A 20,404-nucleotide genomic window follows, 5' to 3' on the forward strand; every position below is an offset into this window, starting at 1 on the left:
GTTTTTTAAAGCCCAGTTTCACAGACGGATCAGTGCCATTGTGCGCAGCCATTTCTGAGCCAACTGGCACTGTAAGGGCTGTGGCTCAGCAGGTAGAGCGGGTTGTCCACTCACCACCAGGTTGGTGGTTTGATTCCACATGCTGGAGTGTCCTTGGGCAAGATACTGAACACAACATTCACACAGATTCACATAGACATGTGAATGAATGAATGTGTGTGTGGGTGAATAGCAAAAACTGTACCGTAAAGCATTAAGAGTGGTCATCAAGACTAGAAAAGCACTATATAAATAATATTACACTTAAAATCTTCTTATCAAATGGAGCTGAGTTATTATTGGTATTGTGGCATCTAATATTTTTTAAATGATCTCTTCATCCTTATAATATTTGTGATGCTCCCTTTTTACCTGAGAACACATGTGAGGCTCCAAACTGGTTAAAATGATTAAATTGGAAAAACCATCTCTTTAATCAAATCAATCACATCCTGTATTTCGAACAAATGCAAACTCGTTTGTCAGCTCTGGCGTACGTGTGTTTGTTTTCTTTGTGCTTCCAGTCAGTTACATAAAGGTCTGAGTGTTTTTATAATATGTCTTGGGCAAGTTTGAACATAGAAGCCAGATTACGGTTAAGGATTTGAACCCAACAGGATTACCTCCAGGTTTAAGCACCTTATTTAGCTCCAAGCAATGGAACTCAGCCATAAGCTCGTCTGTGGTGTGTGTATAAAAAGGCAGCGTCCAACACACAGGCCTCAAACTGGTGAATAACCACGTACAGAGCTCCAGTTTTAACCACTGTTGATACTTTGATCCAAAACAGGTAAGAATCTGATATTCTGTTTTTGTGCCACTCTCTAGTTTTGTGATTTCTTTCAAAGATTGTGAGATCACTTTATTTCTGATCAGTCAACAATCATGATGCTTTGTGAAATCGCTGTTTGAATAAAGTTAAATTTCTAAAGTGGAAGTTTTTGAAATGACAATTTAACAGATAATTGTACGTTTTTTTCCACAGCGTTGTATTGCACCAGCGTAACTTGAGATCTAATGTTCGTCTCATGGTGGTTTTATATATTGATGGTGCATTTATAATATTTGCAGTTGGTGGACTGAGTTTGGTTATAAATAATGAAACTTTTCTTTAAATTCAACAATTCCATGATTCCTCTGGTCATTATAGAGCATTACTCTCTGTTTATCACAGAATGGGATCCTCTAAACTGGCCCTGATCCTGGTCCTGGTGTCCTGCGTCGAGCGCTGCCTGTCGGCCTCCTGTGTCGTGGACAGCTTCTCAGTCAAAGAGGACTTTGACCCCAAGAGGGTGAGTTGATTAAAAACATACACACACGTACATGGTGTTTCGAGAAAGTTTAAAAACAAGTTCTGACTTTGTTTCTCCTTCTCCTTTCCGTTGCAGTATGCAGGGAAGTGGTACGCGCTGCAGAAGAAAGATCCCGAGGGTTTGTTCCTGCAGGACAACATCTCAGCCGAGTACACCATCGACGATGACGGCTCCATGACCGCCGCCTCCAAGGGACGTGTCACTCTGTTTGGGTAAGTGGTCAGCGCGTGATTTATCAGACATTATCTGCAGATAAAGAAATGACAAAATTCCCTCTAACCAAAGCAAAACCAGTTGGTCTCATCTCCTAAGCCCCCTCATGTGAGCCTCTTGGTTCTTTAAGATCTGGGGAGGGGACCAACTCAAATATTCAGTTTCCAGGGCCAGAAGTTAAGAAGGTGCTCAGGGTCCACATTTTCCTGGATTATGAAGGATTAGGTAGAAAATGCAAATTAGAGGAGTGGGATTATACACAGGAATGTGGGCTCAAATGTACTTTCACAAACAGAAAACAAGAACCTCTGCTGATTTAAGTGAAGAAGAAAAACAATCTTCAGTTGTTAACTTGTGTTTGCATCTTTGTGTTGCAGTTTCTGGGTCGTGTGCGCCGACATGGCCGCCCAGTACTCTGTCCCTGACCCTGCTACCCCCGGCAAGATGTTCATGAACTACCAGGGCCTGGCCAGCTACCTGTCCAGTGGAGGTCAGCTACATGCACACATGTGCCCCCTCACATCCTCCTTTCACATCCCCTCACTCCTTCTCACTCTGACTTCTCCTCCTCCTCCTAACAAGGTGACAACTACTGGGTGATCGACACCGACTACGACAACTACGCCATCACCTATGCCTGCCGCATCGTGAAGGAAGATGGCAGCTGCGATGACGGCTATGCCATCATCTTTTCCAGGAACCCCCGCGGCTTTCCCCCCGCCATCCAGCGCACCGTGCGTCAGAAGCAGGAGGACATCTGCATGGTCGGACAGTTTCAACCTGTCCTGCAGTCCGGAGCCTGCTAGAGAGAGAAGAGACACAACTCATAGAGAGAGGAGAGGAGGAGGGGGGGCCGGCAAGCTGCAGTCTAGGTGGCCTGAAAGCAAGAACAGGGAGAATGAGAGAGTGCACGTCAGAGAAAGACATGTGCATGTGAGAGTGATCGTGTGGAGGGAATGGCCTTCTCTCATTCTTTTGCAAAAGTCAAATAAGTCAGAGGAGGGAAAGTGAAGTGGAGACAGTAAAGTAACCTGCATGTGTCCAATCACAGCTTTGATTTCCAAAATTTGCATCTGTTTTTTTTTTTTATCCATTTCCTCTTCTATTTCTCATCTTCATTAGTTGATTGTCGAAAAGAAATGTCACCGTGGCTCGGGGGTTGTGAGTGAATGTGAAGATTAAAATATTTTTCTAAACATTCATTGGAGTTCTGTCGTTTTTGAAGCTGCGGCGTTCGGTCTCACTTTGAGAGAAGCACACACACTGAGCTTTAAGACGTGTGTGTACACATTAAAGCTGTGGTCATGAGTTCAGACTTGTAAACATGTCGCACTTTGGCCATGTAATCGACTGTGATCCCTCCTGAGCTCAGGGAAACGCAGCCAAACCAAACACAATGTGCACTGAGCAGGAATGGGCTTATACTGAGATTTAGAAACTTTAGTCCTATTATGCTAACTGGAGTGTGGGGCCACTCAGCGTGCTCCGTGGGTCAAAGATCACACCAGGGGCCTTCAGTCTGAACAGATCTAACAGGCAACATCATAACTGTCTTTTAATATATTATTCCATCATAAAAAGCCTTTAGTGCTTGGATTACATAGATGACTGGCTCTATGGTCACAGGTTAGAAAAAGCAGCATTTTGATAAATTCTACAGTGAGAGACAGTGAAACAGTAAGAGTCTGAGAGAGACATTTTCTTGAGAAAGTCAGAGTTACATAATTCTCTAAAGGTAAAATAAACAGACGTTATAAACATTTAAACAACCCTGTGTCAATAACTCCACTGACTTTCTGTTGTCACACCGTTGATGTAAAAAGTTGTTCTGTCAATGCATGAAACCGGAAGTGATTCGATTTTTCTGACTGATCTGTATACAGCATCATAATATGACTGAGAACTTGTTTTTTGCTATAGCAGAATGTGTCCACTAGAGTGCAGTCAAATCATGTCGAACATTCAACAGTACGCTTGAAGACAAGTGAGTTCACAGACAGTTATAATGGTCATAGTTAAGATTATTTCTGTAAAGGTGTAGATACACTTAACTGTTGGTAAATATTTCCATTAAAAAAAATGTATTGTAGAATTGTTATATATAATTCACCCTCATATTAAACTGCTCCAGCCAGTAGGGGGCAGATCTCACGTTGATCATGTTCATGCAACCAATGATACTTATCTGCAGATTCGCTTGTTTTGAAAACACCAGCAGAACTTAATCCTGAAATCTGTCCTGCTCATCTCTGTGGTCATTTTCTCCATTTTCTGATTATTCTCTTTTCCTTCAAGAATTTGTAAAAGTAAATGATTTGATCCAAGTGCAGTTTCTTTTTTCAGTAAAGAGAGTCTATATCTTCTGTAATACAAATTCTATTGATGCACTAATATCAAGAAAATGACACCTGAGTCTTCCTGAAACAAGCTGATGTGAGAACGATGGAGACTGAATCTTTCTTGCAGGGTCAAACTACAGAGGTGCAAGAGTTAACATCAAAAGGTGCAACTCTCAGTGGTTGGATTTTCATTATTCAAATACTTTTCACTTGCTCCGAGTACAAAGGGCATTTTCATTTTCTCTAATACACACCTACACATTATATGAGATGTCAGTCTGAGCTGAATGTGAAAGTGTTTAAACAGTACTTATTATGATCAGAGGGCCCCAGCGTGAGTTCACCTCAGTCTCATCTGTATATCCTGATATATTTACCTGCTGTACACTGCCTCCTAACTTTATTTGTTTGTGCTCCAACCTGACTCGTCTCCGTCTCTGTTTTATGACCCTTTGAGTCGTCAGACTGGGAATCTGTCTGCTCTGTCAACTGACGGTGCCTTTATAGTGAGGGAGGGTCAACAAGGTGCTGATTAGAACAACCTAAAGGCACAATTAGTGCATCCATCCAAACTGAGGCTCCAGTGATTACACAGGAAATGTTTTAGATGTTATTTACTTACACATTTTCCGTCTCATTTTACTGTGGCATTTTAAAACCACGGCTCGTGTATTGGGCTATTTATTTAAATTGTGATCTCAGGTAGTCTGTTGTTATCGTCCTCTTTGCTGTTCCTCTCTGTTCGTTACGTTTGCTCTGTAAACAAAAAAAACTGTTTGGAAATGCCGAATACCTCCTTTGAAGAAATTGTTTGCACAGTGAGAGAACTTCTATTATTTTGAGTCAAGAATAATGATCGATTTTTAGAAACATCGTGACAATTTTGGGAAAAGAGCGAATACCGCCCTGCACGTGCATGGGCCATTCCATATGAAACGTTTTATTTTCTCAAGACTGTTCTTTGTTCATCAGTTCATTATCGTTTCATCTCTTCTTTTGACTTCTTTTGGATTCTTGGAGCACGGTGACCCCACTCCAAAAGGTCATGACCTTAAATTACAGGGCTGAGGGAGAACTTCATGACAGACAAAGTTTTTGTTCAGGTGGGACAAAATCATTAAGGGATTATCAGAGCAGAGGAAAAATCCTCAAATTACTCAAAATTACTTCAAATTTTATCCGTCTGCAGCTCAATTAACAATAACTCATGTTTGTGTTGCATTGTCACCACCCGACTGTCTCAGAGTAATTTTACTGTTCATTAAATCATTATTACTCATTATTAGATGTCTCAGAAGTATCACTGATGACTGACAGAAATATAACTTTACACCTAACCTCAGTGATGATGGTTGTGTTGACATATTAATACCAGCAGGACTAATTATAAGGGAAGTATTTCTCTCCTTGTCATCTCTGTTTTCAACGGTTGTCTGTTAATTAAACAATAATGCGTGACATAAAAAGTACAAAATTAGTGTGATGGTAGGAAATTTCAGAGGGGGCCACAGAGAACAGCGAGAGCCCCCATAAATTCTATGACTGGCTCTGTACAGGAGACTATTACAAATAACTTTGTGCCATAAACTTTGTGAGTTCAGATGTTTGGTTAAAGACCAGGACGTCTAAATTTGTGTATGATATGTTTAGGGTGGTGGTCACTTCACTGTGTTGCTGTTATTTATTTGTATGCACAGTTAGCACGTTGTTTATAATTTGGATACTAAAAGAATCATTTTAAAAGATTAGAACGATATGGTTGGTATCATGTGTTTTTTAAGGGGTGGCCCTTTTGCCTGGGGCCCCCAAATCCCTGGAAACACTCCTGCCTTATAATAGATTGAAGACTGCTGTTTGTTGAATACTACTGTGGTGTTATACAACGTTTGCTTGAACTTATGTCAAAACAATTTTTACGCAACCAAGTCAACAGAGAGTGAACGTTAGGGAGCAGCATCACCACAACATCCCACGGATTCACTGTTTGTTGCCATTTGTTGAATTCAGTCCAAAAGTCATTAAACAGTTATTCCGAGTGACTCAATAACAAATAAGTAAACATGTGATGGATTAATGAAACTTTTTATTCAGACATGGTACAAACACAGAAACAGCAAAGACGATTAAATGATCTTTTTTGTAGAGTAATGTATTAAATTCACTATAGTAAACTTCACCACACTAAGAAATAAATATTTTTGTTTAAGTAGACAACATGTTATAAGAGAAACAGTATGAAGATGTAGCACTGGTTCCTCTCTCACGCACATTTAAACTCAAAAATCACTTTAAGCATGCAAAGCTATGCAGTAGCTAGAGTAATACAGGGCAGGTTTATTTGTAGTTGCATCAGAAATAACTTTGGTTGTCACTGTCAACCTCTTTGTCTCTGAAAGCACATAAAAGTTCCTATTCAAAACAATAATTCTTCTGTTAAACGATGCTGATGCCTCATCTGCAAACCTCTAAATCTTCGTTTCCCCTCTTCCCTCCCCCCCTGTCATTTTGTTTTCCAAATCAAATTCCGTGCTACTTTCTGTTGTTTACTCTATTTCTTGGTCTCCTCGATCTGCTCCACCTCGCTGGATTCGTCCACCACTTTGCCGTTGATCATCGTCTGAGTCACCACCTTCACGATCTTCCTGGTGCGAACATCAGGCTCCTCTGCACGGAGAGATGAGATGAGATGAGATGAGGTTAAACAAGATGAGATGAGACGAGACGAGACGAGATGAGATTAAACAAGATGAGATGAGACGACACGAGGCGAGATTAAACAAGATGAGATGAGACGAGACGAGATGAGATTAAACAAGATGAGATGAGACAAGATGAGATGAGATTAAACAAGACGAGATGAGACGAGACGAGATGAGATTAAACAAGATGAGATGAGACGAGCATGAATATTTTGGAATGGGTTGATATAGCATATGACAATATATAGTGTATATTAGATAAATGAAATCAGCCAAGACTGATTCGAGTGAGATTATATGAGATTTACACACATGAGCGTGGAAACTAAGATTGAGAGAGAAGAGATGATCTAAAATGAGATTGAGAAGTTAATTTGAGAGGAGAAGACAAAAGAAAAAAATATAAAAAATGAGAGGATGGGATCATGTGAGACAAAATAAAACATATTGATTGACACAGGTGGAGAAAATTGAGAGTGATGAGATGTGAGGTGGAAGAAGAGAATGAGAAGAAATTTGAGAAGAGAAATGAGAAGAGATTAGACATTAGAAGAGTTGAGATGAGAAATAAAATTGCATAGATATTTTAAGTCATTTTAATTTCACCTTTATCCCACATTCCTGTGGTTCTCATTAAAAACCCTTGATTTGTAAAAAGAAAACTGATTCAACTGTTGAAGTCTGTGTTGTTTGTGGTTTTTCTAATGGTGTCAGTCAAAGATGAACATTTTCAAAACACAGCGCGGTTTGTTAATCCTGCAGATTGAGTCAGTCGGACTGAGACCGAGTTACAACACTGCGATAGTGGCTCTCACACCCACGCTTGTTGCTACTGGAGCTGAGCTGTTGGTGGTGATTTCATTGTGTGGAAATTCATTAAACTGTCATTAGTCGTGGGCGTCGTGGGTGCGTGTGGAAACCTACGTGTCAGTCCCACGATGACGTCGCCTCAAACTCACACCTGAGTCCATATAAGGTGTGAATCTTTACGCAACAGCTATTAGATAAAGATTTGTGAACGACTTGTTCATCATTTCAGCTTTAGTCACTCTTCACCTCCCTGTTGTTTCCTTCAGGTTGTGATAAGATGTATTCAAGATTAATAAATGACCTCTGCGGCCATGTTGCTGTATTGTACTATTGTATAATACAACATTATATAAAACTGTGATTGGGTGTCTTTATGTTTCAGTGATTCATTTATTTTATAAATCAAAAGGCAAGGACTCACTTTTCGGTGGAGGAGGAATCTCTTTGACTCTGAAGGGAGGAAAGAAAACATAGAATTAGCTTTTGGGCCTGAATACAAGAGTTACACGTTTATATGTACGGTTCAACGGGATGTGAACTATGTTTATTCACTTTCCTGCAGAGTTGGATAGAAATATTGAACAAGACGAATGATCCTGATGTCACAAAATCTGAAAATGTCGTACACATTTGTTTAATTTGTAGTTTGAATTTCAACCATTAATTTAAGCTTCTCACGTTTCCTCTCCCTCCAGCAGGCGCCTGTAGGTGGCGATCTCCATCTCCAGGTTCTGCTTGATGCGGAGGAGCTGCTCGTAATCGGTCTTGGTGCGCTGCATCTCCAGCCTGAGCTGGGAGAGGTCGTCCTCCAGCTGGCTCAGGGTGGCCTGCAGCCGCTCCATCTCTCCGGAGTATTTGTGAGCGGTCTCAGCCAGGTTGCCCTCCAGCGCTGCAATCTGAGGAGAGGAGGAGAAAACAATGAAGGAGCTGGATATGTTTTGTTAATAGTCATTATATCAGTTTATACATTTCCGGACTGGCAACCAGGCGCCATTGTGAGCATTTATACTTGTATGCTATAGTTTGCCCAGCATTTACATCGTTAAACACTAGATGGCGATAGCATTTCTTTGTCCGTGTGGATCATGTTGGAGATGATTGAACGGATTGAGACAGAAGGACAGTTCTTTGTTCTGGTCTGGCCACTGAGAGACATGGATGAGACCAAGCTGCCAAGCGGACCAATCAGAGTTGTCGTTGTTTGTCCCTGTGACGTGTAGCTACATTTCATGTTAGTTGCACGTCAGGCTTCAGAGGTAGAAATTGGCCTTAATGTGCGAATGTGATGCCTCAGGTTGGCTGGGTACAAAAGAAAAAGAAAAAGTAGTTCTGGCTTTTCAACCTCCTCCTGTGTTTATAAGAGGAAACCAAACCTCACATGTCCTGATTCTGAAATTACTTCCCAAACCATTATTAACAAATACCTGCGACCTGACGAGGCTCTGGCATCGACAGACACAAACACACGGTGACCAAAACCCACCCCCATACAATTTAGCAACTGAATCCAATGTGGCCTTGCATGACTTAGCAGCGTGGGAGTAGGTGTTGACTGTCAACACAGGATTACAAAAACAAAACCATGTTTCCCAGACGGCCACACGATACAATAACACGGAAATACACAAATTAAGAAACTGGTCTGACTGAGACTGGATCTGAGCATCTGAAAGGATTTGTTGTTTGACAAATCCCTCATAATACCAATATTTTTTCAAATCGTTATCTCGGAATTTTCATTAGAGTTTGTTTTTACAGCTTCCAAAATAACTTGCACAATTACCTTTGAAGGATAACACATGAGCCGTCTGCCTCTACAGTCCCTCCTGGCACCACAAACATATTGGCGTCTAAATTGTTTTGTTAATAGATTTTCCCCAGATCTCGGTGTCAATCATTTCTTATGCAACCAAAAGTTATGAAAGCAGACATGGTATGTGGACATGGAAACACCTTTTATCTATAGACCCAGCGTGTAGCAGCTCACCTGTTTGTGCAGGCTCTCCAGCTCCACCTCCAGGGTCTGCAGGAAGCGCTGCCTCTCGGTCAGCTCGCTCTGGGCGTCTCTCAGAGCCTCGTTGCTCTCCTTCACCTCGGTCTGCACATTCTCCAGCTGGAGAACACACGTACACAAAAAACACAACCATTTTGAAACATTTGTCCAACTTCATTCAGGCCATTTGGCAAAAACTTCAGCTGAACTGATATATTACAGAGTAGACTTGTAGGTTCTTCCTTCACCTTCTTGTGGTACCACTGCTCCGCGTGCTCCTTGTTCTTCTTCACGATGCCCTCGTACTGGGAACGCAGGTCAGACAGAATGGTGCCCAGCTCCGGCCCGGTGGCAGAGTCCACCTCCACGGTCACCTCGTCTCTGGCGAGACGAGACTTCATCTCCTCCAGATCCTGCAGGAGGGGAAGTGGTTTGTGTATTTTGTGCTGCTTTGCCACAGAGTGTGTATGGTTGTTATCATCTTAAATTTATCATGTGCATAAATGTGCCGTATTTGCACAGAGGCGACATATGGACGCAGGAAGAGTTTTGTGAATTCTACACCACAGGATGGCAGAGAGGATGTGAGGGCGTCTTTATTATTTAGATGTTCTCCATCAATAGTTGATGGGGCAGAGCTCACCTTACCCCCCCCCGACCTCACCCACTCCCCTACACACACACACAGCAGACACATGTTAATGCATGCTCAGTGGCTCACTCTCTCTTCTGTGTGACACTTTGTCACAGGCAGTTTGTTTTAATTGGATCTGGTCTGATGTTAATGATCTTCACGCACAATTTTTCAGCCTGTGTTTGACGATTAAGGTTAAATAAATATCTGTGCACCTAATTGCTCGGGGGAAGCATGAGGGAAAACAATGTGATGTAGTTTCTAAAAGAAGTATTTATTTAATTCTTAAAGGCCTGATGTAGATTTCATAGGAGAGAGTGTCTAGAAAAAAGACACTTACTCTGCCTGAGAGACCGAAACACCATCTCACCACTTTCTTCACAATCTAAACCAGTTTATATAGTGAAACAAGACAAATCCAAAATACGTAAATATAAGTTATATACAGGATAAATGTACTTGTTCTATCGAGGATTCCAAAAAGCAAAAATTCTCAAGTCTTATTTGGTTAATTTTTTTCTCAATAAAATCACAAAATCATAGTTTGGATGTAAAATGGAAATTTAAAACCATCCAACATCAGATCGAACAAACACTGACACAGTGCTACTCTGTTTGAACCACATTATTGTCGTGTACCAACCCTCTTAAATGACTTGGATCAGTTCGCGTTCATTTCAGTAAGAGGGAGATCAGTCCCTCGTCTGGTGAGAGAGAGGAGGGGGTAGGTTTATCTAAGTGTCTCTTCTCCCAGCTCCCCCCCCCCCCCCCCCCCCAGAGGCCTGAACGCCTTGTATCAGCTGACTGGACAGAAACAGCAGGTTAGAGGAAACCAGATCCACCTGCTGCTTTTGTGTGTAGTAACCAGAGGAACACCACTCTCTCTCTCCTCCGCGCCTCCCTACACGTCTTTTTCTGTCCTCTCTTAAAAAGACCTCATGAGAATGTTGAATTGGGTCAGTGCGATATCAAGCGGCTTGTTGTTTTTGGGAGGTTGGAGGGCCAAAGGGAAAACGAGACCAAATGTCAAATGACACAAAGGTAATATAACTACGGAAGGTAATAAAACAATGAGACAAACAGATGTACCTCCTCGTGGTTTTTCTTGAGGAAGTAAAGTTCTTCCTTCAGACTGTCCAGGTCTCCTCTCAGGGAGGCGATGATCTGCTCGTGGTCGGTCTTGGCCTTTTTCAGAGCGACGCAGTCTCGCTCCACAGACTGACACATGACCAGCTCCGTCTCCCACCTCGTCGACGCAGGGGGAAAGAACACGGGACAGTGAGCACGGGGACGATAGCTCGGAGTTTAAACTTAAACTCAAGGTTTATTTACTATTGCAAAAAGAAAGTTCTGTGTACATATACATTATAAAGCTCAGACGTGTCTGCCTGTGGAAAGTAAACATTAACACTGTGTCTACGAGAGAAAAGAACATTTTGTATTTTTTCAGTTTTTGTCCCTGACATTCTTTGCAAAATATCTATCGAAGTAAAACACGAAAGGCAAATAACCCAAACCAGTTTCAGTTCATCATTAATCACTCACTTGATCCTGAAGTCATCAGCAGCCAGCTTCGCGTTATCGATCTCCAACATGAGACGAGCGTTCTCCAAAGTCTTCTTCCTCACCTGACAAACATGGGGTAACTGTTAACTAGTGTATTTCCTCGATGCTTTGTGTGTGGAACTTAAACTATGTTTGCTAAACTGGCAGAAACAGCATATTTATATTGTGAGATTACTGATGGTTACAACACATCTAATCCTTGTTGAATAAAATCAAATTATTAGTAACTATTTCCTTTTGGTGAAACTAGTTTAAATAATGATTAACTTGGCCTTGGATCTGTTTGGTACAATATTAACTGGGTTGAATTTGGCCTCTGAGGAATGATCCAGCTCCTGTCTAGGGACTCAGTGAATTTACATGGAAGTTTTGTCTATGTAAAATTAACCAAAGTCACCTTTGGGCTTTGTGCATTCACAAAACTCCAAACTTGTAACCTGGCTGTCATACACACCTACAACACGTGCCTACCTCTTGCTCAACAGCATGAGCCTGAGCCATCATGGAATCAAGGTCGTGACCTTTGGGAATGCGGTCGAGCATGAGCTGTTTGATCCTCAATTCCAGGTCTGCGTTGGAGCGCTCCAGTGACCGCACCTGCAGGAAGACGAGAAGGAAGATGGGGCCGAATGATCAAAGTGTGTCCGTTTGCTAATAGCATCATTTCCTGGTATGTAGAGATAAACCCATCATGCACTTTGGCTGCTGTCCAACAGCCCAACAGTGCAGGGCTGTGTAATGTGTCCCACCTTGTCCAGGTAGTTGGCCAGGCGGGAGTTGAGACTCTGCATGGCTTCCTTCTCGTTGGCGCTGTTGCCGTGCAGGCCATTGAGCTTGATGCCAGTCGGCCCGTTGAGATCCTGGCCGATCGAGGCTGAGCGGGTGAGTGGGCTGGCCGCCGCGAAGGACACCGAAGCGCGGGAGCGAGAGCGGCCGGTGTCCATCAGGGAACGACTGGAGAAGGAGGGCTGGCGGCTCATGGAGAAACTCCTCACGGACAGACTGGAGGCCATGATGGGTGGCTGTGAAGACGCAGAGTCAAAGTGGACATTAGACAACGCTGAGGGTTGTGTTGGCGAGACGTGAAGAGACAAACACAACGAGAGCACAATCACAGATGTTGAGTCTGTCACATCTCTTGTGGGAGCGTTTCTCTGAGGGGAGAGTGGATGGATGGTTAAATTACGCAACTTCAAAAGCCAGACTCTTTTACCTGGCGCAGTCATTTACAGCTCGTGTTTCATGAGATCCGGCTGCAGAGAAGCTCTTCTGTGGCCCTCAAGCAAATGTGTTTTATTCTATAGCATTTGGCCAGACGTTAATGGAAACACAAGTAGGGCCTAATATTCGAGACCACTGAACGCCCACTGAGCACGACGAGTGGAGCCTCCAAACGAGTACATGGATCGCTGGAGGCTGTTCAGACTAACCATCTGCGTGGAAGAGATGACTTTACGGCCGGAGCCACTTCAGACTGTCATTCTCAGCTGTGCTCACAAACAACTTCAACTCGAGTCAATGTAAAATCAAAATGTAAATGAGCGCAGTTCAAACCCCGGGTCGGAGAAGAGCCTCTCAGGGGGACTGAGATCGCTCTCATGTCGTCTGTTACTATGATAATAGGATCCATTGTATATTTAAGAGGAGACATGAAAACAGAAACAAACAGAAAAGATGAAACTTGGCTCAGAAAAAGGTTTAGACTAAATATATCTGGTTGAATGGTTAATGGAAATATTTAAAAGTCAAAAAGTTCAAAAGTTAGAGTTGTGCAAGCTAAAATTTGGCATTTTATTGAATACAAAGAACATTTTTCCATGATGCTACTTTACATAAATATTCCTATTTTCTTTCTTTTCCTTTGCTTTTAACCTCATTTGATAATAAGTTTAACATGTGTTTACATTACTTTCTGTACTTCAAGCAGGGCTCGTTGGTGTTTGGATGTCAAACATTGATGTGGTATCTTTGTCTGTGTGTATGTGTGTAGGCCAATGGGTGTGTGTTTGTGTGTGTAGGCCTATGGGTGTGTGTGTGTGTGTGTACGCGCTTGAGGTTTCGCGCATGCCTGCTTTTGTGTGTTTCTCAGCAGGGTTTCAGTGGCAGATTAGCGGTCAAGGGAACCTCTCATTCTCTCTGTCACCTGATCCCTGCAACACCGTTCCCACAACACTACAAAGGAGCCAGCAGGAGAAAGACGCTCGTTGTTCAGATGACAGATAGAGCTTTTGGAAAATGATCGGGAAAAATATTCAGAGAGAATTCCAGTTTCACAAGGAGGGACTTTGTTCTGCAGGAAATGGACTTTAATTTCAGGCATCTTTTTTTTTTATCATCTCACTGATGGTTGACAGGTAATTGTGCATTCAGTGTATCTGACAACTTTAAATGAAAGAAAACATTTGCTTGAGGAATTACTTTGAATTAGTTCTATGCTTTATTTAGATCAGTGCCTGATTGTTTCATAATTCCAACAAACTTAACTTTATCAAAAAGCTGAATTATTGAAAATTGAATTCATCTTTAGAGGTGAAATTGTTATATAAAAATGAGCATTTAAAATAAAGCATCCATCTTACCTGGAGGTTGCTCGGACGGAGTCAGGATGGGATCCAGAGGAATGCAGGTGCTGGTGCTGCAGGTGAGCTTATATGCATGTGTGCAGGACGGAGGAGGAGCTACGTCTGGTCAGGGGGTGTGGTTACTCCACCTTGAGAAAGAAAGGTGCAGATGAGTGTTGTAATTAGATTGTACGATGGCATGAAATCCATAATTATGGATAAGCACTTGTTTTTCAACTGTAAATATGTTCAAGTGCTTGATGCAGAATAATCTTCATTTCTTATATGTATGTGCTCGATAGTGTCAAGTTTCTATGATTGATTGGCCTCTAAAATATCACATACTGTACATCTGACTGTGCATTCATGTCCATTTGTTTGTTGTCAGCTCTGAAAACAGCTTCAAACTCTTCAAAGTTTGGGTAAAAGAGTCAAACGAAGCAAAAATATTTTTTTTACTTTGGGGGATTTTAAACCTCGGAGGCAACACGACTTGCTACAGAAGAATGAAAAGAAGAATTTGAAGAAGCAACAGATCATTGACATATCTCTGTATCAAGCTGTTACTGTACGTGAAATATGTAAAGAAACAATTACCCGTTACACATTCACATTTTAAGTTATATCTCCGGTCACCTTAAAACTATTTTTTTGCTCAGTTTTGGTCTCTACCAACGTCTGAGGGAAATATCTGTATCTCTGATTTCGAAACAATCCACCATCCCCATTCGCTTGTTTCTCAAAGTGTCTACGTGCTGTTTGTTTTAGTGAGAACTGCTGACTATTGATAATTGAGGCTGAGCCAAAAGTCGTGGTCTGTTAATTCACAACAAGGAGCCGAAAAACACTTCAAAACCTGTTTCACTTGGATTCAGTTGAAACATTTTCTGTGGGTTTTTCATGGGGGACTCTTTTCATTACCTCCATCAGGGAGGGGTTTTTTCCGTCTGTGTTGTGTTATTAGAAGGATTACGCAAAAACTTCTTAACTGAATTTCATGGAATTTTGTGGAGGGGCGAGGCATGACTCAAGGAGGAACCTTTTTACATTTTTGGTGATGATCTGGGTCAGAGGGTTGAACCAGTGGTGTTTGTTTCGGTGTTCTTTAAACTAGGGAGAAAGGGTGTTATTCCACATTTTTGGTGATTTCTAAGAGAATAATTAACTGATCTTGACAATAAAAAGTGTGTGCAATTTGGTTAAATGTGGTTTCAGAAGGGGACTGTTGCTATTGTAGTATTACACATAAGAAGTGAAGCTATTAATACTAAAAAGTTGACGGCAATCCTTATAAAAGGAGATCATTTTGGACAAGCTACCAACACACGCTCCTCTCTGACAGTCTGTGTGTGAAGTGGACATGCATCAGCCTCTCTGGTCCCAGTACAACACACCCAGCCCTCTCATGTATCTGTAGTAAAGAGCTCATTATGATCCCCATCTCTTCCCTGTGTGTGTGTGGTGCGAGTGGAGCCCTGCCTGCAGTTCTCTGTTAGTCATCTTCCTGTAACTTGACGCTCCATCTACCTGCCAGAGATAAAATATTCACTGCGAGACAGAAAAAAACCGTCTCTCCTGCGTGAGGAGACTCGGGTCACATTGACCAGGATATCACTGAATGAACGGCTGGTGACAGTTTACATGCCGTCACAAAATGTGTTTAAAGTGAACACTGTTACTGTTGAAAACATCAAACTGATCAAATGTTTACTTATTTGAATTCTGTAGAACATCAATATTTACTTCCATTTATTGACAACACCGCTGCCACTCACTCTCACACGCACACACACAGACACACACACACACACACACACACACAATGTTCTCATGTGCACTCTTGTGAACTTTGTCCTTGCAGAATCTATTTGAGATGCAGAGATATGTGTAATATTAATTTTGTTAATTGTTAATTTTGACTTGAATTTGAATATTACAATACCTGGGAAACAGGTATTGTAATATTCAAATTCAAGTGTCTCAGCATTGAAATGTCTCTATTTGCATCAAACAAACACACACACACACACACACACACACACACACACACACACACACACACACACACACACACACACACACACACACACACATTCATTTTGCTTCTGCAAGTTTAATTTGAGCAATTATTGAATTGTTATCATATGAGATTGAAAATGATAAAACATCTACATTTACATCTTGTCTGTCTGAGTTAAAACCCAGGTTCATTGTATGGAGAGATATTTTATGCTTTTAGACTGCAGCTGTCCTACAATACAATTAAAATAATTTATTGGAATAGTATATTGGAAATCCAGTGTTACAATATTCTTTCCATAAATCAAACCCAACTGAAATAGATTTAGGACTTAAAATCAACAAGGTAGAAAACAGTAAGAATTTAGTTTAAAAAAGTAAAGATTTAAGATGGAAGATGATGATCTTATGTTTTAAGATCATGTAGGAAGATGACATTATCCTACCTGGATATGTTTTATTAGCCTTTTAATGTATATTAATATATTTTTACTCTCCACCGGTTAATAACATTGGCCATAGCTGTGGTGTGTATTCAAACCAGACCACACCAGATCTTTCAGCTGGGATCTATCCCCACTGTGTGGTGCAGGCTGGTAAACACAGGTGAAGTGTACAGTAAACTGGTGCCAGTAGTTTCCAAAGGAGGGCAGCAACGAGCTGTTCTACGACACAGCTATTCCACCTGAAAGTCTCGATTTACTCATGATAAGAGGAAAATGGCTTTTTGAATGGGTCTGAGTACAAATTCAAATGCAAAGAAATGTAGTATTTTAACTGTGTGGCTTTTTCATGAGACAGATTTTTGAGTGAAATATTAAAATCAATTTATTTATATATTTATTTTCTGCTGCAGGGCCATTAAATCAAATGCAAATGTATTTAATTTTTTCAGTTCCTGACATACTAGGATTAGCATTAGTTTGTATCGACGGATCCCTTGACAAAAAGGACACACGTAAACGTTATAGAAATGAAGGCGTGTTGAGCACATTGTCAGGAAACGCAGCTAAATATGGGACACACATCAATCATAGTCAAACTGAACCTTCATCAACCTTTTCCTCCCAACTTTCACTCTCTCACCTCCTCTCACTCTCGGTCCCTCGCTCGGTCTGGATCAGAGTTTGCTTGTTAAATAAATAAACAGGTGATTAGACTGGCAGGATGTCAGGATACTACTCATGACCCCACTTGACCCCCACTGACCCCTGTCACAAGTGATCATGTGACCACACCGGCAAAGTGCAACGCGCCGACGCAGAGAGGAGCGAGTTCACGTTGTGGATCTGACGACATCCAGGGTCTTCTCTCCCAAAAGCCTCGAAGAAAACAATAAACACTTTGGGCACTGAAATATGAAGGTGAATATGACATTTACACTGAAATCAGCTTTGACAGCTTAGGACACGAGCACAGCGTCAAAACACAGAATCCGTCAGTCAGTTTGCAGGGAAGATACTACAAAGTCTTAACAGAGCACGAACACACGCACGTGACAGTCGGCCGTGGAATATAAAAACATGCAAAACGCAGAATCTGCTTTGGAGACGAGCTGATTTGTGAGTTGTATCGGGTGAAGTCCTGGAGAAAAAAAAAAGGAGGTCGATGGAGAAACAAACTTCACCTCTCGACGGTCATTTTGCTCCTGAAGTGATTGTTTCCTGTTACAAATCTGCTGCTGGCAGAGTGCGTTGACACTCAGACGGACACAGATCAGCAGGGAGCCAAATCAGAATCAGGTCAACCCACACTAAAACATTATCGTATTTCTCAAGTTGATCTACAAAAACTAAAATAAGGGTCTCTTCTCTGATAAAAAGTTAACTTTAAGTTGGACTATAAAGCTCAGTGGATGATTTGGGGGATGATGCAGTTGATGCTACAAACACAGACACAACTTCTCTGCTGTGTAGAAATGTGTTCTCCTCACCAGCAGAGAATAACATGCCTGTTCTCAGCTGCAGTGTGGATTGTGGATTGTGGATTTTTCTGGCAATCAGCTGGAGTTTCAAATGTTTTATTTTTGCTTTAGTGTGAGAATTTCTCCTCGACTCAGAGAAACTTAATCCTCTTGTTTTTCCTACGTATTTCTACATCATCAAATTTGGAGATATTTTGTTTTTACTGGACAGTGATGAAAAAGATTGGAATAATTGGATGAAGCACATGTTCCCTTACGTAAAAGTCACAATGCAGAATATTGTGTGTTATAGAAATGACTTTTCAACTGATCTCAGCACGATCAAAAATAAAATCTATACATGTCAAAATACTGTCAAACTATTGTAAATAATGCACATACTGAAGTTAGAAATAACATCCTGGTCATTTTTGTTATGTTAAAACCTTAAGCTGTTTTTTAAAGTACTGAAAAAAAAGGCATCATTCCATCCCAGCAAAAGTACTGTTCTAAATACTACTGCTGTGTAGTGTGTTAGAACCAGTGACTCATTAAGGGTCAATGAATGTTGCCCAGTTCTCTTCAGCAGCCAGGAATCATAATAACATCAATCTAACAGGTCGGGTGAGCCCTGCAGGACCAGTAGGACAGTTTCACAATATAATGAATGATGGCTGAATTCCATTTATCTGCTTCAGTTTCAGGCTCCTGGTTTTGTGCATTCTGTGTCACACTTGAATAATACAGAGCCATTGTTATTACCCTGCAGTGTGCGTTGTATTCCCTGTTTTCTCATTCACCGCTGTCTGTTAGCTGTAACTCTAATATACTCATGTCCTGCATGCGAGTGTCTACACTGAACTGAGAACTGCAGATCACAGAAGTATGATTTTATATCCCAAAGCTTATCAGCTGCCCAACACACCACAGTTTCTCACAGTTTCCCCATCGAAAGTTTAAATCTGAGGTAACGAATGGTGGTAGATTCGTCATTGTGCCAGTTCGAGGCACTTGAAGCGCCGCTCCACTCCAGACCCTGATTGATGCAATTTGGGCCCTTAAGTCTGTGTTTGATGGGCGGACTTCAGTCCACCAGCCGCTCTCTGATAAGGAGATAAGAATCTGTGGCCGAGAAATTACACTCGGATAACGACATATGTGTGCAGCTCTGGAGGCCGGCACCTGCATCAGCTCTTTCTTTTCTCTCGCTTTAAATAACAGTTTCTTTTTTCCTCCCCCTCGGCCTGAGTGCAGGTTGTTTTGTGTGTCAGAAACACGTCAGACCACTCAGTGTGTGTGTGTGTGTGTGTACAGTAGATTATTATCAGAGGGGTTGGTAAGATTTAAGATATGGATCTATATGCATAGCTGGTGAGTGTATGAACAGTTGAAAGGGAAAGAAAAGTGTGCATGTGTGTGTGTGTGTGTGTGTGTGTGTGTGTGTGTGTGTGTGTGTGTGTGTGTGTGTGTGTGTGTGTGTGTGTGTGTGTTAGGAGGGAAACTTGGCTATGAACACACTCTTGTACAGCACCTGAGGGAGCTGCAACTGAAGGTCTGTTCACAGCTGTGCCACTGCAACAGATACAGTTCAGTGCCTTGCTCAGTGGTACCTCGGCGGCACTTTTTAAATGGAAGTTTCCGAGGCTCAGTTTTACTCCTTGTGTGTTCTGGATATAAATGTTGTCATTTTATGTATTGTACCAAAGATTAATTTTAAAATAGCATTTAGTAAATTTAGTTTTTTATTATTTAGATTAAACACAACCAAACACTGTCCATTATTTTGTACATATGACAATAACAACAAAATAAAATAAGTTAGTATAATAACGAAATAATCCATAATCCATCCATCCATTATCTAAACGCCTTATTGTCTTGAGGGTCATGGGGGGAGCTGGAGCCAATCCCAGCTGACACTGGGGGCAAGAGGCGGGGCACAACCTAGACAGGTCCATAACTAAGTTGTACAAGTACACAAAGACATGATACAGTTATATACAAATATACAACAAAGCATCATGTCAAATAAATCAAGTAGTAGCCTCCATTTCAGGGGTTAAGTAAGGTTGAGTTAAGCCGCTGTGTGTGATATCCACCCACATGTGTCTTTCCCTTTAATCTGAAGTTAGGTCAACATCTATCAATCAATGCTTCCATTTGACATTTGGTCTAATGAGGCAACTTTTCGGATTTCATCAAACCAGTCAGTGACTGATGGCTCCTCCCACCAGGATGCTATAGTCAGATGCTCTCAGTGGGCCTCTTGTGGAGGGTCCCCCACTATATACAACCTCGTATTAAACTCCACATTA

General features: G+C 41.5%; 2 protein-coding genes across 2 annotated transcripts; one reads left to right on the forward strand and one right to left on the reverse strand.

The window, feature by feature from the left end:
- Window positions 1-691: 691 nt before the first annotated feature.
- On the forward strand, window positions 692-2,767 carry rbp4l (retinol binding protein 4, like). Its single transcript, XM_034603052.1, has 5 exons — window positions 692-829; window positions 1,214-1,331; window positions 1,428-1,564; window positions 1,943-2,055; window positions 2,148-2,767. The coding sequence occupies exons 2-5, from the start codon at window positions 1,215-1,217 to the stop codon at window positions 2,369-2,371; spliced, it is 591 nt and encodes a 196-aa protein (XP_034458943.1). The 5' UTR covers window positions 692-829; window position 1,214; the 3' UTR covers window positions 2,372-2,767.
- Window positions 2,768-5,969: 3,202 nt separating this feature from the next.
- si:ch211-243g18.2 (uncharacterized protein LOC559906 homolog) lies at window positions 5,970-14,287 on the reverse strand. Its single transcript, XM_034603042.1, has 10 exons — window positions 14,186-14,287; window positions 12,356-12,628; window positions 12,078-12,203; window positions 11,586-11,668; window positions 11,130-11,286; window positions 9,655-9,819; window positions 9,401-9,526; window positions 8,092-8,309; window positions 7,835-7,863; window positions 5,970-6,568 (listed from the first exon to the last, which is right to left on the reverse strand). Exons 2-10 carry the CDS (start codon window positions 12,617-12,619, stop codon window positions 6,453-6,455), a joined length of 1,284 nt encoding a protein of 427 aa, XP_034458933.1. The 5' UTR covers window positions 12,620-12,628; window positions 14,186-14,287; the 3' UTR covers window positions 5,970-6,452.
- Window positions 14,288-20,404: the final 6,117 nt, after the last annotated feature.

The sequence above is a fragment of the Hippoglossus hippoglossus genome, chromosome 12 (genome assembly GCF_009819705.1).
Source record: "Hippoglossus hippoglossus isolate fHipHip1 chromosome 12, fHipHip1.pri, whole genome shotgun sequence".
NCBI lineage: Eukaryota > Metazoa > Chordata > Actinopteri > Pleuronectiformes > Pleuronectidae > Hippoglossus > Hippoglossus hippoglossus.

Bases quoted from the DNA above. Each gene is read 5' to 3' on its own strand.
- rbp4l (XM_034603052.1), top strand. From the start codon at position 1,215: ATGGGATCCTCTAAACTGGCCCTGATCCTGGTCCTGGTGTCCTGCGTC. The intron at 1,332-1,427 runs GTGAGTTGATTA...TTTCCGTTGCAG, and splicing joins AGGACTTTGACCCCAAGAGG to TATGCAGGGAAGTGGTACGC. The intron at 1,565-1,942 runs GTAAGTGGTCAG...TTTGTGTTGCAG, and splicing joins GGACGTGTCACTCTGTTTGG to TTTCTGGGTCGTGTGCGCCG.
- si:ch211-243g18.2 (XM_034603042.1), bottom strand. From the start codon at position 12,619: ATGGCCTCCAGTCTGTCCGTGAGGAGTTTCTCCATGAGCCGCCAGCCC. The intron at 9,820-11,129 runs GTACATCTGTTT...CCCCTCCTGCAG, and splicing joins TCAAGAAAAACCACGAGGAG to GATCTGGAGGAGATGAAGTC. The intron at 9,527-9,654 runs GTGAAGGAAGAA...TGTGTTCTCCAG, and splicing joins AGCAGTGGTACCACAAGAAG to CTGGAGAATGTGCAGACCGA.